The sequence below is a fragment of the Pteropus alecto genome, unplaced genomic scaffold (genome assembly GCF_000325575.1).
Source record: "Pteropus alecto unplaced genomic scaffold, ASM32557v1 scaffold72, whole genome shotgun sequence".
NCBI lineage: Eukaryota > Metazoa > Chordata > Mammalia > Chiroptera > Pteropodidae > Pteropus > Pteropus alecto.
In genome coordinates, this window is record NW_006436811.1 from 8,863,993 (window position 1) to 8,884,837 (window position 20,845).

The 20,845-nt window shown below is 38.3% G+C and overlaps 1 protein-coding gene and 2 pseudogenes across 2 annotated transcripts in view; 2 read left to right on the top strand and 1 right to left on the bottom strand.

Moving 5' to 3' along the window:
* Window positions 1-14,145, bottom strand: part of TBC1D4 (TBC1 domain family member 4) — a 170,448-nt gene extending 156,303 nt beyond the window's left edge. Inside the window, exon 1 of one of the 2 annotated variants that reach the window (XM_025048196.1) lies at window positions 14,059-14,145. Coding sequence is in view for 1 of the 2 variants with exons in the window: in XM_006913789.3 (XP_006913851.2) it covers window positions 4,478-4,975 (498 nt within the window). In the remaining variant the exon portion in view is untranslated. Of the gene's footprint in view, window positions 1-4,477; window positions 5,182-14,058 lie in introns of those variants that run through there. The other variant, XM_006913789.3, reaches the window with a different exon arrangement.
* On the top strand, window positions 11,525-11,643 carry LOC112481519 (annotated as a pseudogene).
* Window positions 14,146-14,657: 512 nt separating the features above from the next.
* LOC102890165 lies at window positions 14,658-15,326 on the top strand (annotated as a pseudogene).
* The last annotated feature ends 5,519 nt before the right edge of the window (window positions 15,327-20,845 follow it).

Consider the following 20,845-nt stretch of genomic DNA (forward strand, 5'->3'; position numbering starts at 1 on the left):
CAGAAACAGGAATAAAGAAGGGTAACAACTACATTCCTATCAATAAGTACCTCAAATGGAACAGAATTAAGTGCTCCAACTAAAAGATAGAATGGATGAATGGATAAGAAAACAAGACCCCTACATGTTGCCTACAAGAGACTCACTTCAGATTAAAAGACACACAGAGACTAAAAGGAAGAGGATGGAAAAAGATATTGCTTTGATGGACCTAAAAGGTATTTAAGTCAGACAGAGAAAGATAACACCAAATGATTTCAGTTATATGCAGAATCTAAGGAACAAAAAGAACAAACTAATCAAAAACAGACTCACAAATATAGTGGACAATTTGGGGACGGACAGAGGGTTTGGGGAGTTGGAAGAATGGGGTGAAGGGTTAACATGCAAATTAGTAGCTGATGGATGGTCACGAGGATGGGGAGCACAACATAGAGAATGCAGTTAGCATCAATATGTTGGCTAGGTGGAAGGTCGCGGAAGGGAGGGAGCAATTGGGGTATCATTTTATGAACTATATAGGTGTCTAACCAATGTACTGTATATTTGAAACTAATTAAAATAAATAAATAAATAAACTAATTTAAAAAATTTAAGTTGAAAATTAGTTACCTGAATAAAGCTCAGAAAACACTAAATACTTTAAAAGGAACAAAAAACTACAGATTTAGAGAACTTAGATCTGGAAAAAACTGGCATGAGTTCATTTTTAATTTTAAAAATACAATTTGTAAAATCTCTTTAAAAGTGAATTCTTGCAAGCTTCAGGAAATATATAGGTAAATATAACAATGAAAATTATAGCAATTGTGTTTTTGTCCTTTAAATGATTGCTCGCCCTATAATTATGACATATAATTTTCAAGCTAAGAGTCTCATGCAAATAATAATTAATACCTTTAATAATGTTTATAAACACTAACAATGCTTGCTTTTTTAATATGGTAAAATACATATAACATAAAAACAATTTCTGCTTTTTAATAGAGAAGTCGAGATAATATTATAGAGCTTCTTTCTAAAAGTAGATAAAGAAATATTTTAAAAATTTTAGCGACCCATCCTAGATCTTAGGTAGAGAATCAGACATTCTTGGATCCCCACAAGTTTTAAGTTTACAACTTAATTTATACCAGTGGGATTCTTCAAAGTGTATAGAGTTCAGCACTTTGACTAGTTCAAATATCCAAGTTTGGCTGAAATGTGCTAATGCTGACATTCCTCCTGTGCAAGACTGCACAGGCTTGAGTAAATGGGAACCATTCTGTATTGGCATATATTTGATCTAGAACTGGTTGGTTTGCTCCTGACTCCCACCTCTCTTTGCACCTGGGAGAAACAGCTCTGCATTAGGCCATTCTGGCTGAGCACTCCGCCAGATACACATCCCTAAGTTGACTCTGACCCATCTAAAAGGTCTGGAGCCAGAGGGCATATCACTGTGGCAACTCCCCAAAACAGACTCAAGCTACTAGCGCGGTGCTTCCATCTCTGAGGTGGTGTGTAGATCTACCTGCAAAAAGATGTGTGAGGAGATACTCTGCAAAACTTTATCATTTTATAGTTAGAAACCACTCCATCTCAGTGGCTCAGCAAGAACACAAACTTTGCCGTTTAACTATATGTCCTGGTTTGCTCTAAACGATCTAGGTTGGTACTTGTTATGCTTGTCTAATCATTAGCAGTGCCCCCTTTCTCCATAAACATTGTCCCAGATTAAATGATAAATTATATAGTCATCTTACAGACGGTCCCATTTCAAGAAAGGGAAAGGCATGAGGGACAAACTAGAGACAAGTTTATCTGGGAATGTTCACAAGCCTACTGCTCGAGGCCACCTTTTTTGTCCAGTGACTGTGGAAAACCCTAGAAGACTCTCTTAACAATGACCATAAAAGTCCAACTAAATAATTCTCCACTTCAGATGTAGAACTCGGGGGCAAAGCAAACAGCAGGTCTTTTTCTTCATGATTTCAAGGGTGCCCAGAACCATCTAGAGCCTACTCTATATGAGACATACTGCTAGATGGTAATAATATGATGAATTTATCCCTTTAACGAGTGATGAAGAATCATCATTTCTGGGAGTTTTACTTATAAATGCTTCCCCCCAAATGGCCCCTATTATGAGAGTCATATCGACTGAATTCAGATACTCAAAAGGAAATGAAGCAAATAGTACACCATGTCTGATGACTGCATTTATCCACTCAACAAATATTAATACCAAAGATTGAAAGTGGCAGTCTTTAGATCTCTGAAGCCAATCCTCAATGTGTTTTGTTTGGCCCAGATAGTATTCTTAACTATTTAAAATATTTACTAATGCTTTAAAATGTGGACTAATTCATAAAAATCCAGATTTCTACTTTCTCTTGGGAAAGCAGAAGCTCTGGCAACACTGGGCTTTATCCCATTAATGCAATTTCTAACTGGAGCAGAACAGCATCTTAAGAAAGGACCCTCACAGTCCTCATCAACCTTCTTCCCAGGCATTTGAGTTTGTAAACCCTGATTTACAGCTGGAGATAATCCTTAGGGGGACAACATCTGCCCTTTCAAATTAGTGAACAGGAATCCATACCTTTAGATCAAAGGCTCAACTGGGAAATGACAATAAACAAGAAAAGTTGGGTTTTTTTTTAATCAAAAAGCCATATGGCTTCCACTGCCCCTACAGGACCAAAAGGGAGAAATGAGCCTAAGTATATTATTATTTGTAAACTACTAGCACATTCAGCCTCTAAAAGCTAAATATATAATGAAGGTAAATAAAAGGAGACATTTTTAATTGACCTACCAAAGGGTCCAGGAGGGATTCAAAACAGTAAGTGTTGAGAATTCAAGGTGCCAAAACCCATAAACATACTTCAACTATCAGTGAAACTAGCAATGATGTGTCATGTATCAGATCTGAAGAAAAAAAAAAACTTTAATATAAACTACCAAGAATCATAAAATGTTTCTTAAAGTCCTAGAAAAATGTGATTTCTTCCTCCTTAGTAACAGAGTCAAAGATGGAGATAACTTTCAGAAATAAAGAGCATGCAGCACTTCAATTTCAACACACGTGAAAAAAAAAAGTTTCAACACAGGTGAAAGATAAGAAAAAATGTTCCAAACAAATAGGTATAAAATGGAATTCATTTTAATCATGTTTAAGATTTTAAGATAGTTTTTAATATAGTATCTTGGCATAAATATAAGTGTCACATAAGTTAAAATTGCTCTCTTCTCATTGGGAGATTTGAGTGTGAAGATATTAAACTAGTATACAAAGTGACTGATGAAATCTAAGACAATGAGCTTTTATTTTCTTCAACTCAGCTACTAGCTTTTTGTGAGAAAGTACTGGACAAACAGAAAGTCTTTCGATTAGATACTAGAATAATAATTTTTAAATTAATAATGGGATATTTTTCTCATCTGACTATTAATTTCCCAGCTACCAGAGGAACAGTCACGTGGTGGAACCGAGACTTTATATTTAGACAGCACTTTTTCCAAAGATTTATAATACTATGCAAACATTAAATAACAACTTCTAGAACAGCATGAGGTGGGGGGGAAGGGGTCGATATGGTAAAAACTCTTCACACATTTTTTAAGCTTGTTTTTAAAGACACAATGACTGTGGTAAAGTTTTTATATTCCTCTTGCCGTTAGATAAATGACTGTATCTGTTTTTAAGGAAGGAAAAAATGTACTGTTTAGTAATAAACACCTCGATTTAGTAAACTCTGGAGAAATGATATTAGAAAAGAGATTTCCACCTCTTCTGTGACACTGATTTTTAAATCACCCAAGTAGGTACTGATTCTGTCACGGATTAGTGTGTAAAAAAAACTTTTTAAAAAGTCTTTCCACTCAACCTCTAAATACATATTCGTACTTTGCCGACAATCTGACGTCTAGTAACTTTCCCTAAGCCTTGCTCGGAAATAGCCTCCCAGATCTGAGACCTGCAGGTACTGCTGTGACTAAGACGCGTCCGTCCAAATGGGTTAAGGGGCAGGACTCTACCAAGCCCAAGAGTGAGTGCGGAGCCTCTAGAAACCCAACCCGCTCCCGCCTTCCCTCTTAAACACACACAGGCACGCACGCAAAGCCCAGGCCAGGCGTGCCATCCCGTCTCACCCCAGACACCGCGACGCTCCCGGGACGCGCGCTCCTCCCCGCATCCTCCCAGGGCGCACCCGCTCCTCCATCGTCCTGGAACCACTCTCCGCTCCCTCCCTGTCCCCTGCTTCTGAGCGTCGTAGGGTCTCACACACACCCCCGCCCGCCCCCGAACGCTTGCTCCCCAACTCCAGGTCTGAGGAACGCGATCAGTGGGCGCGCAAACGCGCCACGTGGAAGGCGCGCGCCAGCAGCCAAACCACAGTCGGTCCGTGGTGTGGGGTCCTAGCAGCCTCCTGCCCTGCTACTCCTCCCGGGTGAGCCGGACCCTCCCCGCGCCTCCGAGCTGCCGTCTTGCCTGATTCGGGTCTATGGCGCGGAAAACGTGGCAGGCCATCTGCGACTCGGGGTCGTCGGGCTGCGCCTTGATCAGGTAGGCAAAGTAGGTGAGGTCCTGGCTGTTGTGGATGAAGCGCGAGATGTGTTGTGCCTTATGCTCGAAGATGAACACGGCCGGGTTGGGCTGCGCGGCCGCAGGGCCCGAGCCCACCGCCGCCCCAGCGCCCGGGGCGGGGACGCAGCGTAGAAAGGGCGCACTGAGAACTAGGAGCACCTCGCGGGCCGCCGGCGCCCCGCAGCCGCCCGCCTCCGGCTTCTGGCTGCGCCGGCGGATCTCGGCCATGAGCCAGGGAAGCATAGGCAGCGTGGTCCTTCGGTCCAGGCACGACCCCCCCACGTACCACAGCCGGAACCTCTTGTCGCCAGGCTTCCCGGGGCCCGGCTGCGCAGGGGCGCCCGGCTCGGGCTCCAAGGGGTGCGCGAACGGCTCCTCCTGAATGCAGCTGGGGGGCTCCATAACTCGAGCCTCACGGCGGCACCGAGACTGCAGGAGAGGTGCGCCGCGCCCCCAACTCCCGCGCTGAAGGTGCGGCCGAAACTGTGCCAACTGCCACTCCGGGCCCCCGCTCCCGCCTCGGCGCGATCCCCAACTCCGCGCTTCAGCGGCCCTGCCCCATGCAGCACTTTCCCGGGCGCAGCGTGAAGGCTCCGGCGGCGGGCACCGAGGCAGCGCCGGCACCGAGACTGCAGGAGAGGTGCGCCGCGCCCCCAACTCCCGCGCTGAAGGTGCGGCCGAAACTGTGCCAACTGCCACTCCGGGCCCCCGCTCCCGCCTCGGCGCGATCCCCAACTCCGCGCTTCAGCGGCCCTGCCCCATGCAGCACTTTCCCGGGCGCAGCGTGAAGGCTCCGGCGGCGGGCACCGAGGCAGCGCCCCGCAGCCGGACTGGCGGCAGAGGGCGGGTTAAATCGTCATCCTCCTTCTTCGGGCTCGTGCCCGGAGGCCGGACTTCCCCCTTCCTCCGCTGCGACTCCGCGGGGTGAGGACAACGCCGAGGGCCCCGCGCCGCCGCCGGTGGCCGCCTGCTCCAGCGCTGCAGAGCCGCTGCGGCCGCTGCGCTCGCCTGGGGCAGTCGCTGGGGAGCTAGGCGGGGAACGGGCTGTGGGCGGGAGAGGGTGACGGGGGGCGGAGCCGACTCTGACCGGCGTGACCGGCTGTCACCTGGAAAGGTCGGGGCCGCAGAGCTACGGCGCGATCAGTCTTCGAGAAGAGCCTGCAAGAACTATTCGGATGTTAAAATGACAAAAACAAAACGTGGCCTCGCAGAGTCCGCTCCGCCTCCTGTCGCCACAGCCCAGCTCGCTGCTCCTCCTCCGACTGTTCCTGTCCCTCCCTCGCTCTTTCCTTCCTTCCAGGCTGCTTCTTTAATCCGGTTGCTACCCCGCCTCCCGTCCCGCGGGCGGAGAGCGTCGCCTATGAAAGCAAATCTGTGAAGGCGCCCCCCGCCTCTTCCTCCGGCCCCTGTCCCACCATTCCGCCCTGGAGCAGCAGTCCTGCGTCTGGCGCGGGCACTGCCCAGGCCAACTCTGACTCTCTGAAGTGGCCGATATCTCCGTCCTCTCCTGGGCATCTCTTCTACCCCGTGAAGAGGGGCCACTCCCAATGGGGCCCTGGGATTTTTTTTTTTTTTTTAATTAATAGTATTTGCATGGTTTCAATCCCTTCTAAAGGTTGCATAATTTCTAAATATTACTTCCTACTAATCTCAAAAATATTCGTGTTTTAAATACATTAAGACAAAATATTTCAGCTCCAATTTCACCCTAAAATAATAACAGTGTAAGAGAAATATGAATCTTCTTGGCTTTTTCTGTAGCCATTCTCTTAAAATATGAAATATATATATATTATTCATTACATATACCCAGTTCAGAGTTAGCGTTGAGATTTCCCACCCTTTTATATGCAGTAATATGTATTTCCAAGGATCTCAGAAAATTTTAGGGATAATTTGATCATTCTAATTTTAAAACAGAAAGAAAAATATTCTTTATTCATTTTAGCAAGTTGGACTTTCGTCTTCTCTTTTTACTCTAACTGAATTATAATTAAGAATTAGAAAAGAGATAAAATAAATGGGAAAGACACTGAAGATTCTCAACTTTCTCCAAAATGCTTACAGGAAGACTGAAAACTCAGGTTTCTCATTATTTTTAGTTTAATGGTATTCTGTAAAGCCCTGGGGTATTTTTTATCCTATTTCATATAAGATCACTATGATCAATTGCCATTATTCTTATGCTGAATTTCTGGATGCACCCTGATGGCTCTCTTGTAAACAAGGATATAAACTCTAAGATAGAGACATTAATTTCTTAGGTTAGTCATTCGGTTAACCACTCCACTGCTCCTTTGTGCAAAATAGACCCATGTCTTCAACGAGCAGCGAAGAGGTCTTGGAATGTAGACTGAAACCTAGAACCCTACCAGAAACTCTCTTATACAGATTTCATTTCTCTAGGCTATATACCTAAGATCTATAAAAGAAAAGAACAATGACCTGGGGGAAAAGTATGGAAGTCTTGTGGGTTCTACCAAATTAACCAGGTTCGCACCTAGGACTGAATTTGGAGCCCCGGCAGGCCATTTCCCACTGGTAAAAGAAAGTGAAGCAATAAACAGCTTTCATGTATTGACAGAAATACCGAAGAAATGTCTTTTATAACATGACATTGAAGTGTGATTGCTTTCTACTCTGGAATGCCCTTAGACCTTTCTTTGTAACTTTTTGTGATGTTTATCTTACAAGGCATTAAAGAGTATTATTACTGTTTATCAACATCTGATCCGCCCTGCATTCTGACACAGGGGAAGAAAGCTCTTCCCTGCCCTCTTCAAGTTAGGCACAGTCATAAGACTTCTTTTGGCAGTGAAAAGTAAGAGAAGTGACTTGGGTCACATCTTGAGTAGAAGCATTTAACTGCCAGCAGTCAACCGCTCCAGCCTACTCCTGCTCTCCAGCCCCACTCTTCCCCTCCAGTGGTCATCGTGGAAACAACAGGTCTGCATGGAAATTCCTCGTGATCAAAGCAGCCCAGAATGCTGAGCCAACACACGGAGGACAGCTGTCCTGGACAACCGCCCAGGCACATAGCACCCTTCTTATGAGTGAGAAATTAACTTCTTTCTTCTGCTAAGAAGAATATGCTCATGCAAAGCATTCCCAACAATCTGCAAGAAATATCTCCTGAAAGTCTTGTAGTCAACCTCTATCTATGATACTCAAAAGCGAACACATATTTTTTTAAAGTGCTCCTCTAACATCCCAATCTAAATTAATGGTGTCAGCATGAATTAGAAGTTGTAACATCCAGTCAAACCGTAGTTTAAAAATTTATACTATATGATAAATATAAAGGCCTAAGCTAGTGTGATGGTATGAGATTACAAAGGTTTGTTGCAATCTCTAAGCTTTATTTCTTGGTTCTAGGCACCAGTGATTCTCTGTCTCTCTCTGTCTCTGTCTCTCTCTCGCCCTCTCTCTCTCTCTCACCCCCATCTGTGCCCTGCCAACATCTACTTTTCTTTCTTGCTTAAAATTCTCTAGATGAAAATGCATTTCCTAAAGCTCAAAGCAAACATTTTCCTAGTCTTCTATCTGCCACTCTTCTCATCCCACTCACTCACCCAGACAACCTCTCCATTCCTAAATGTATTATACATCTCCTATCTTTATGGGGCTTCATAAGCTTCTTCCTCTGACTGATTGCTCTTGCTTCCTACCACCCCACAACTTGAATTTCCCCCGTCCTTCACTACTTAAGTACTTATTCACTGTTTAAGACCCAACTCAAAAGGCATCTCTGCTGTGAAGATATTTCTTACTTCCTCCGTCAGAGTTAGTGGACTTCTCTTCTTTGCTGTTTATATATATATATACACATTCTACTATTACAGAAATTACTGCTTTCTTTATAATTATTGGGTGATTTGTCTGTGTTCCCCAACACAAAGAATGTTGAGAAAAGGATTATTTGTTTTATGCCATATTTTCTCCAGCACAAAGCACAGTAGCTGACAATAGGTTCTTAATAAGTACTAAGTAAATGAATGTATTGAGTTAAATAAATAGCAATTAGAATATAAGAAAGTAACGATTAAAAGAGAAGTTTTAATATCACAGAAGTGATACACCAAGTGGTTTAATTAGCTAATTTGGGGAAAACACACTAAATATATCCACCAGCTAATTATAAAATACTAGAAAATAATAGAATGTCTCCCAAAAATTGTGATAGAGTTCTAACTGGAGACGGCAAACAGAGCACGAGCATTCGTGACTGAATAAAACTTTGAGATAATAACAGGGTTTTCCCCCTCCTGTTCCCCATTCCCTGTGACCTTCCCTAGCCCACGCGGCCAGGGCATAGCATCTTCACTGCTCCAAAAAAAGGATGACACAGCACAGCACAGATAACAAAAGAGTTCATTCTTAGCTTTCAGATTTCAAAAGCTAAGGACTTGGCAAAGGCAAAATATTTAGAAAATACAATCTATGAGTCAGTTTCTATAGTTCTAGACACTAAAGAAAGTATTCTCAAACTTAGGATATAAAGACAAAGAAAGAGGGAATAAATAAGGGATAACTACTAAAAATCCAGATATACAACGTATGATTTTCAAACCAGTAGAATGTTGATCTATCGTGCAGAAAAGGAAAGGGAATAAAAATTTTTTAAAAAATGAAAGGAAACAGAAATAAAGTGCGATAAATAGAAAACTTAAAATAGTATGACTAAAGTAACTCCAAATAGTAACTATAATAAATATAAATTAGTTATTCTAAGCAACCAAGAGATAAAGACTTAAAGATCCTAGAATATGTCCTTGATGAAATCACTTTTAAACCAAAAAGTATCTAGAAAGAGTGAAAACAAACACAAAGAATAAAATATGTGAGGCATATATGAATAAAAAGAAAGCCAGAGTAGTGGTTTCAATGGCAGATTAAATAGAATTTAAGGCTAATGAAGGGGGCCAATATTTACCAATATTGACCAAAATTACTGGTCAATATTAACCATTAAAAGTATTAAGAAGATATTATTTTTAAACACATATACACTAAATAAATTGCTCACAAATACATAAAACAACAGTTAAAAGAATGACAAGGAAAATAAATACATCAACATTTTCAGTGACTTTAAAAAATCATTCCCAGATACTATAAGATCAAGTAAACTAATTATAATCAAATTTATAAACTTAAGATGACTAAATATAACCATGTTTAAATATATATGTACCTATCCAATGAATAAATGAATAAAGAATATAAAATACCTATGAAAGAAACTAAAATTGTCGATGCACTACATCATTGAGGAAACCCATAAATTCCAAAGAATCGCTATCATGTAGAATATCTGTCTGATTATTATTTAAGGTAAATTCGAAATCAAAAACATAGCTTTAAAAATCCATATATCTGGAAAGTAAACAAAATGGAATTGAATCCTCCTGATTTTTAAAAATTGTAAGAGAAAAATTTAACATATGGAATTAAATAATTTAAAAAGTAATTTTAAGTCAAAACTTATGGAATACAAGTAAATATGTTGAATAAAGTATGCTTATCAAAATTAAAAATAATAAATGAAAATAAGTGAACTAAAAATTTTACTTAAAAAAATAGAAAAAAGTGGCAAGCAATGCCTCTGATAAGGGCCTAATATCCAAAATATACAAAGAACTCATACAACTCAATAACAAAAAAAAAAAAAACCAAACGATCCAATCAAAAAATGGGCAGAGGACCTGAACAGACACTTCTCCCTAGAGGACATACAAATGTCCTACAAACATATGAAAAGATGCTCAACATCGCTAGCTATTAGGGAAATGCAAATCAAAACCACAATGAGATACCATCTCACACCTGTTAGAATAGCTATAATCAACAGGACAAGTAATAACAAATGTTGGAGAAGATGCAGAGAAAAAGGAACCCTCATACACTGCTGGTGGAACTGCAAATTGGTAAAGCCGCTATGGAAAACAGTATGGAGGTTCCTCAAAAAACTAAGAATTGATCTACCATATGATCCAGCAATCCCACTACTGGGTATTTACCCCAAAGACTTGAAAACTCATATCCAAAAAGATATTTGCACACCGATGTTCATAGCAGCATTATTCACAGTGGCCATTATTCACTTGGAAGCAACTGAAGTGATCTATGATAGATGATTGACTAAAGAAGCTGTGGTACATATATACAATGGAATATTAGTCATAAGAAGAGATGAAATACTGCTATTTGCGACAGCGTAGATAGATGTCAAGATAATCATGCTAAGCGAAATAAGCCAGACTGAAAAGGTAGAAAATCATATGATACCACTTATATGTGGGATATAAATCTAAAAGCAACAAATGAGCAGGACAAACAGAGACTCAGGAACATGGGCAAAGGGGCTAATGGTTACCAGAGGGTAGGGAGTGGGGGAGGAGGGGAGAGTTAGACAGGGTAAAGAGGGTCAAATATGTGGTAGCTGAAGGAAACTGGACTCTGGGTGGTAATCACACAATAGAATATATAGATGTCAAATTAAAATGTACACCTGAAAATTATATAATTGTATTAACCAATGTTACCCCAATAAACTTAATTAAAAAAATAGAAAAAAATGTCACAAAGAAACCCAAATGAATATAGAAAGAGGTAATAAACATAAGTATGGAACTCAGGAAAACAAAGAATGGGAAAATAATAGGAAAGAATAGCAAATAATATTTTAATATCTATTGATCATCTATAGTTCTTCTTGAAGTATTTGGTGCTCATATCTTTTGCCTATTTTTTTAAACTAAGATTAAATTATAGAATCTCCCTGTATTAGGGATAGTAACATTTTGTCCAACATACATTTCATATTTTTTTCCAGTTCATTATCTTTTGTAGACATCACAAAAAGAGAGAATATAGATTTTTTTCAAAAACTCATGGACTATTCTAAGAAATTACACATTATCTTTTGATAATGTTTAAGATGTCTAGACAATCTACGGCCATACCACCCTGAACAAGCCCGATCCCATCTGATCTCAGAAGCTAAACAAGGTCGGGCCTGGTTAGTATTTGGATGGGAGACCACTTAGAAAGACCAGGTGCTATAGGTGTAAAAAATAAAAAAATAAAAAATAAGGGATTGTAAGCTGACAAGGTCCTTGCAATCTGTGAGGTCATCCACAGGTTGCCTCACCTAAAAAAAAAAAAAAAAAGATGTCTAGACAATAATTTAGGTAATTATTTATTTAATTCAGGCCATACCTCGAACATAGGTAAATGCTCTTGTCAGGTGAATAAATGGCAAGAATTATAGAAGTGACATATTTTTCATTTTTTTTAAATTAGGAAATCAAGGCACAAAATAAGTGGGTAATGATAGTCATGTTATAGAGAATGAATGAAATACCTAGCAACTGATTGCTAATCAAGGCACAGTACTTGGCACAGAGGGTGATTAATAAGTGTCTGGGGAATGAATGAATTTAGAGTTCTCTTGAATGACAAAGAACAGAATCACTTAGTTTCAGAAGTTACAGATTTCCAGAGGAGATTTTTCTTCTACCATAAAGCTGGGATAATTTTACAATACTCGTTTTTGTCTTACTGCATAATTCAGAAGTGCCTCTAGTGGTCTGAAAAGATCTGTTGTCATAAAACCTATTTGAGCGTTGAAAGGAAATATAGGGTTAAAATGAATATTTATTTAAAGCATGCTTTTAGGTCAGACAGCTCTACATCAGCCAAACCTATGAAATAAACCACAAGCTGTGAAGTACTGTATATTTGAATGAAGCTATTAGTGTGGAGAGATTAAACACTTCCCCCACTGTACACTCCTGTATCATTGAGTAAAATTTCACAGTTATGCTCTTCAGAATTATGGGGATTTATACTGATAGTATAGACCAGTTTCTCTCTAACCCAATAAAATTACTTACAACTGAAAGCAGTATTAATGCTGCAATAAAATTGCAATAAAATTGTCCCTCTGTAGTTACTATTTCTAAGAGGCTGTGAAAAGCTTTAAAATGAATCAATTTTGTCTGTCATAGATGAACTATTTCAATTTTTTTTTTGCTGATTTTAAAATGCATCATTTAAGCTAACAGATAAAATTTTAAAAATGTGTAAATGTAGCATTTTTAAAATGAGTAAGTGCTTTAAATAGGTAATATATATGGTATTAAACTAAAAGGTTACGAAAATATAAATATAGCAAAATGTAAGTCTCCCTTCCACTCCTTTCCCTATCTACCTATTTTCTTTCCTGAAGCAGCCATTATTACACGTTTATTAAATACATGGATCTAAAACTGAAATAATAATAGCCACCATTTGTTGACTACTTACTGTGTTCACCAAGGATCCTCATAACAACATATGAGATAAGTACTACTATTCTCATTTTACAGACGAGAAAACCAAGTCATGCAGATATTAAGAATCATTTTTAAAGTCACACTTTGTAGGTGGGAGAATTTTGAATCAAAAAAGAGACACTGTTTATATGGTGTACACAAATAGGTACTATACTAAAGAGAATAGTTAAGAAACTAGCTGAACTAGAGTAATAGTAACTAGGGTAATAGCGGTTTGATAAACAATAAGAAATCAAACTTAATAATAATACTTTTGAAATGTCTTTAGGAATTAAGAATTACTTCATTTAATTATTAAGCAATATATATTGAATACCTGCTGTGGTCCAGGCACTGTAAACAGACTTGCCATTCTCATGGAGCTTGTCCAGTGAGGGATGCAGACAAGTGACAAGCAATATTGTGTGGTTTATATAAGTGAGATAGTGCCATAACAAAACTCTAACATATGTGACAATGATTCCAGGATGATGTGACAGATGGGGGAAAAAAAAAACCTGTTAGTGGAGGCTGAAAAAAACAGCAAAAAATCTATTGCAGGAGACTGGAAAAAAATGGTGAGGAAACTGCTATAGAAATAAAAAATAGTGACCCATGTTATGTAATGGTCAAAGTATCACCTGCAGAAACCTGAAAGATAGTCCACCCAGTTACTTGATGGACTTTTGAATTTGAGCAAAGAGATTTCCAAGCAGAAATGTGAGAATATCAGCTAGTTTCTATCAGCTGAAATTTAAGGAACTTCAAGAGATGGATTTAGAAAAGAACCGGCCAATTTGTAAGCAGAATTTAAAGAGGGGCTAGCATTTGCCAGTCTGGAATATAAACTGTGTCTCTTTATAGCTCTCAAGCAAATAAAAAATTATCAAATTAAGGAGGTGGCCTAGGAATTATTTTTTAAGCAAATGGGGTGGGGGGTGTGGTAGAAGAGAAGAAACAAAAAATGATGACTGAGGTCATCATTTTTTCCACTCCAGGAAGCAGTGGGACTGCCTCTGGTTTACATAGTTACTAAATGTTCTCATCCCTTTGCTCTAATATGCATGGAATAAGTTATTTAGATCAGGCAATATTTTTATGGTTATGGCTGTAACTCTAGAAAATAATTATTAATCTCTGTTTTGAATCATTAAACTCAATACATACCTTTAATTAAAATTCAACTCCTCTCTCAGCTACCCATTATGAAATTCCTTGTTTTTCTCCCTTGTTAAGTGATCCATTGCTTTCCCTAAAAAAAGAAGAAGAAAAAAAAAAAAAAGCAGTGAGAGACAGACCTCTGAAAATGACTATTTCTTTTTCTTGTTATTTTGCAAAAGCAACTGAAGGATTCCTGGAATAGGGAAGTTAGGAAATCTAACTTATTGGATGTCCCCCATTATAAGAATGTTGGAAAATTATTTTCAAAATAAGCAATAGAAAAGAATTGTAGATAAATGTGATGCAAAATTAGGGGCACAATAAAATCTCCTCAAACCATGATGAAAATACTGCAGAAAGATATACCAACAAATTGTGAAACTGTAAAATCTAATATTTCAAAATAAGCTAACAGAAATTAAGAAAAGTATACAAGTCATGAAAGAATAGCATAAATCGGAATTAGAAAAACTCAAAAATTGCAAAACCAGAATCTGGGGTTATAAAGCAAGGAAGCCAAGTCCTTTGCTGCACTTCTCTCTGCCACCTCTTTCATTTGTCCCCTCAAACATCAACTTAAATTCATTATTCTCTATGCTAGATTCATGGTCCTCACCAACATAGACATGCAATAGCAGATAAAGCACATGACAGCTTTCATTGAACAAGAAGCCAGTGAGAATGCAGAAGAAATAGAGGCAAAGGCAAAGGCAATGTAACGTAAGAAAAGTTATCTTGTGCAAACAAAAAGATTGAGCATTATAGAATATTGTGAAAAGAAAGAAATGCAGGTTATATAGCAGAAGGAAATTTATTTAGATGTCCAACTAGATGAAGCAAGCAAGTTCAAAAGTCCTCTGACCCAGAAATGACCTCATTACAGACCTAAGTGAAGCAAAACAGACACTCAAGCAAGGTAGTAAAAAGTAAAACCAGGCACTGAATGCCAGAAGCACTGGTCCTCCGGGATTTGTACGAGTTGCTGTAGCCCCTAGTTACTGTTCTTTGCAGGCATCAGGACCTCTTTCTGGTAAAAGCCAAAGTGCAAAAAGTGATCCCTATATACAAAATCGCCACCCAAAAATAAAGATGGTGATGTCTAAGTTGATCAGGAGGCCTACCTATCTGAATAAATAGCTGGCAGTGTTGAAATCCATGATGGAGATCACAAAATAAAGGTTTCCAATAGCCAGCTGGATCTCATAGTTCAGGAATGATGCCAGAAGATAGTGAGCTTGTTTGGTGCAAATACCAACAGAAAGTTTGGGGATTAAGCCTTTGGGAGGTGGAGCTTACTCCAGGGCTGTACAACTATTATATGAAAGCATCCGAATTTTGAAAAAACAAGATTTTCTATGTCACCTCCTTTTTGATGTTCTGATAATGTTTTATTTTTATCAATGGGATAGCTTTTCTGTAGCTATTGCTTTTGGTCTAATCATTAACATAGGGAGAAAGGTTCACTTGAAACAGGAACATACCTCGAATTCTAAGAGTAGCACAACTTTCCGTGGTTTTGAGCATGAGGTGGAGGGGATCAGACAATGGTTGTATGACTTTCCCTCCGTCTTCTGCTCTTTCTCTACCTCCAGATATCTAGTTTAGAGAGTTTTAAGTATCTTTAAGTGTCTGCTCTTTTGACTTATTATGTATATGAATCATCCATTATGGTGGTTGTAACTTCGCTGTTACCTATTTGGGCCTAGGAGTAGTCTTCATATTTAAGTGTGCTTTATTTAATAGTAAAACAAAAAAGTCAACATGGGGGAAAAAATGAGAGAACTCTGAATGTAATTTTTTTTAATTTTAAGAAAGCATAAACTAGAAGGAACACAAAAACAAATAAAACAAATAGTGTCTTAAAAGAAATAGATTAAAAGGAAAATAAAATTTAGAAAGAATGAAGAGGTGAAAAGGATCTGAAAATGACAGATATAGAACACAGTCAAAGAAGTTTCTACATATGTATACTTGGAGTACCTAAAGAAGAGAAGCAACTTAATGGAACAGAACAAATATTAAAGGCCTATAATCTAAAAAAATTTTTCTGAAGTAAAAAAAATAATAATAATACATATTGAAAAGCACACAATGTACCTGGAAAAATTGACCCAAAATGACCAATACCAAAACTTTTTCTAGTAAAACTAATACATTTTAAAGAAAAACTTTAAATATTCGTTTTGTATCTAGACCCCCCCCCCCAAAAAAATCATTTACAAGGGAAATGGTACCAAATTGTCATCAGCTCTTTCTATATGAACTCCTTTAAGGTTAAAGAAAATAGAGTGATATATTTAACACACTCAAAGCAAGAAAATGTGACCTAAGTGTTTTATATCCATGCAAACCGATATTCAAATATAAAGACCATATGCAAACTGATGTTAACGTTCAAGATGTACAGGATCTCATGCATGCACTCATGCATGTATAGAATTCAAACTCCATCTTAAAGGGAGGAGCAGTTACTATTCAGCTCTAGCCAGTTATTAGCACTGGAGAATGTAAGCGTAGTATTTTGGGATCTTCCAATTTTGTGAAGGACTCTCAACTTAAAAATAAAAACATTGTGGAGACCAAAAGAATATTTCTGTTCAACAACTAAATGTATGATCTCTTAAACTGAGGCTAAAGAAAACCACTATTTATTTATTCATTTAATATTCTGTTATAATGTTTAAAGTTCTAATAATGAGATCATAATTTATAATATGGCTTATTAAAAAGATGACTGCTTGATTTCAATATTTTGCAACTTTATTCATGTTTCACACGTGGTAGAGCATAAGTCCTGACTTCAGAGAGAGACTATTCCATTTATCTTGACATATCCTTCTGTTCTATCTTTGTCAACTTCTTTAAAAATATTTTAGATGTTTTAGTCAAAGTAGTATTTCCAAATGATTTAAGTGTAAAACTACTTTTGGAAATTTGTTAAACTCAAACAAGCATCTTTTACTGCCAGTATAATTATGGAACGAGCTGCTTACCAATTCATGTATCACTAATTAAAATATAAAAAGCACATCATCTGGCTCAAAGTGTACTTTAATTATGGTGGTGTGGATGATTTAGGCCAGCTGCATGATAAAAATTGCCCAGTAATGTATCTTGGTCTCTTATCTTGAAGTAAGAACAAATATATTTGTAAACTAAAACTGCTAGTCTTTTGATTTTTTATAAAACATCGTTAATTCCCAGGATTTTAAAAAAAAATTTGTTATGGAAATTTTTACACAAATAAAAAACTACAGTGACATCATGAACCCAAATATACACACCACCCGACTCCAATAATTAATAAATGGCTAATATTTCATCTACACCCCTGACCACTAAGTGGCTGTGGTGAGTAGGAAAAAGCTCCCCAGATGATCTGTACTTACCCTATAGTACAGATCACTATCTCAAAATCTCTCTCAAGGGCATGATCTCAAAACACTATCTATCTCAAAATCTCTCTCAAGGGCATGATCAGTTTCATTCATCTCAGGATCCTTGACTCTTGGTATATGCTTGATACAGAATAGACACCAAGTATCTGACTGATGAAAGGTCAAATGTCTATACTAGGAAGCAAGGATTCCCCCTACCCTACAGGTGGCATTTTTAGCAAGGAAGGAAAAACACCCTCTTCATCACCTGCCTAACTAAGTAGCTACTTCTGCGGTGTGAAGGGGTTGCCTGTGTTAGAAGGAATAGTAACCAGAGTCTACTTCTCTAGATTCCTATTTGTCCTGCCATTCCTTTGAAAACTCCTAATGGCCAGAATGGTAATTTCCCTTTGAATTCCTCAAACCTGTTGCCTGAGTCATCAAGGTCTAGAAGCTGAAATCTCCTTACATCCTGCAGTTATGTTCTTGATAATAACAGTTCTTGAACAGCACATCTTAAATATTCCTTAGCCCTTTCCCTTGATACAGAAACGTGAAGCATAATAAGACATGTAAGTGGTTCTCCTTAACAAATGTTCTTCATATGCTGAAATAATAACTGGCTAAAGATTAATAGCTACATTCTCCTAGAGCACTTGTAATTCAGAAGAACATAAATCAAGATCAAGTTAATCAAGCTATGCAATCCATTACACTTAGTATTTCTGTGTGCTCTAAATGGTGTTTAAATCAGCTGCTTGGATATTCCCCTTATCAAATACAGGCCTAGTAAAATTAGCACTCTTTGGAGAAGGGCATGTGGATAATAAAATTCCAATTAAGTGATGGTGCCCAGAAACTTCTTATTCAAATTTTAAAATGTTCAATTCTTAAATTCTAAAATTCTTAATCAGTGATATCTTGCTCGGTGTAACAGGACGTAGGCTAATTTTATACGAGCATCATTCATTCCATGAGAATTAATGAAACATTATAGTCATGAACTAGCACAAAAGCAGGTAGATTATTTCTTTAGGCAATATATAACAAGCTATAAAAAAATAAAATGTTAAAAAAATGTGTATATATAGTATGAAAAAAAAAATAAACTGGCATTTAAAAAAAAAAAAGGAAGCTATATAGCAATTTACCTCCAGAAGTTTTAGGCAAGTTTAATTATCCCTGTGTAGAAAAGAGTTAACAGAGTAGTCCTGACTACTTATATTTAAAAAGACCTGCTTACAAAGTTGGCCTTTGGCTGGCATCTGGGAACTTGGATTTCAGGAGCTTTCCCACCATGAACTGATATGAGCGGCTCACTGTGTTTAAAGCATTTGTACAAACAATATAATTTCTGCAAACCACCCCCCCCACCCCCACACAACTCACATTCCTTCTCGGAACCTGAAACTTGGGTATGTGCCAGGTAAGGGGTGCCTATATGATCAGCAACTGGTGAAACCCTGGATTTTGAGTCTCTAATGAGGTTCCCTGGCAGGCGATATTTCCCACAATTTATCACAACTTGTTGCTTAAGAAATTAAGCACATCTTGTGTGACTCCACTGTCAGAGGAAGTTTAGAATCTCGGAAGCCTGGTTTACCCCAGACTTTCACCCCATGTGTCTTTTCTCTTTGCTGGTTTTGCTTTACATCCTTTCACTGTAATAAATAAGCCACGAATATGACTACAAGCTGAGTCCTGAGAGTTTTCCTAATGAATTACCAAAACTAAGGGTGGTCTTGAGGACATCCAACACAATCTCCTAATCTACTTTTAAATGAATCACTTAATGGGAGTATTAATAGTTTGCACCCCAATATAAGAAATGGCTTATAAATGCATTACTAATGAAAATTTAGGGATTCCCTAACTAAGCATTGTAATTCAAGAAATCTATAACAATTGATTGCAATTGTAATTGGTTATGATTTTGGTTACAGTGCTGTAGCATAGCAATAGAACTTTTAACTGGGCATACAGCTACATACATTTTCCAGTCTCCTTTGCAGTGTGGCCACATGAATAGGTTCTGGCCAATGGGATGTGAGTAGAGTGAGGTGTGTTTACATGGAACATGAGTTTATATGGTTTTTGCTTACCTTTCCCTCTCTCCCTTCTGCTGGCTGGTATGTAGACATGATGCTAGAAAATGGAGCAGCCGTGTTTTTCACAAAATGGAAGCCACATGTTGAAGATGGCTGGTCAGCTACATAGGAGTCTGAAGCCCTTGATGACTTCCAGAGGAGAGCCACCATATCAACTATTTTATTTAACCCACCTTACCAGGAAGATACAGTCACATTCTTGCATTCATGATCGCATATATATTATTTTGCTGTTTGTCAGCTGGTTCAATCGCAAACCAAACCGATAATCACATGATCTATTGTTCAGGTTATCTTTCTCACCAATCTGGCTCAAAAACGTGAGCCAGATTTTGTGGTCTGACTTATGTCAGCAGCAGAACTTTTCTTTTCAGACTTCCAAATCCACACCCCCCCCCCCCCAGTTTTATTGGAATATAATTGACATATATCATTGTATTAGTTTAAGGTGTATATGATTTGATATACGTATCTATTGTGAAATGATTACCAGAATGTTTAGTTAACATCTATCACCTCACATAATTATATTTTTTTCCTTGTGATGAGAATAAGATCTACTCTCTTAGTAACTTTCAAATATACAATACATTATCGTTAACTATAGTCACCATACTGTACATCAGACTTCTAAATTTTAATAATACCAAAATCTAAAATATGCAGCAGACCCAGCACCCACGTTTTGGTTTCTAACAGCAGTGTACACTAAAAAGAACAAGGGCCCCTGGAAAAAAACGGCTGACTCTAGGACTGGGGCAGCAAATAAACAAATGAGCCTGGAGTACCTTGTAGTGTCAATAACAGTAGGGAAGTCCTTAAAAAGGGAGTGACGGAGGGGTGGGAGGCAATGTCAAAGAGGCACGGGATCTAAACGAAACAGCTTCCAAAGGTCAAAATTGGAATGATTTGAGCAACAAAAAAGTATTCAGTTATTACCCCAAGTATAAAATAAATATCCATGAGTTCATACTGATATAAATAAATGAATAAATTAATAATCATGGGAGAAGAAACAAATGTCTCACAGAATTCCAAATAAAATATCTAGTACTTCATCGAAAAAATGGGGAGGGGAGCATAACTCCACATTTCTCAAGTATGGGCTGCATTCCTTCCAAAGAATAAAGTATGGAAAGAAGGGAAAAAAGAACAACTTTACAGTGGAGAAACCTAACAAACAATACTTCGTCAAGGTTACCCAGATCAACATCAAGTCACAAATCATGTTGCTGGTATACACCCTTGATAGGATGTGAAGAAAATAGCATTTTATCTCTGTGACCTTCCTCCCAAATACCTATCACT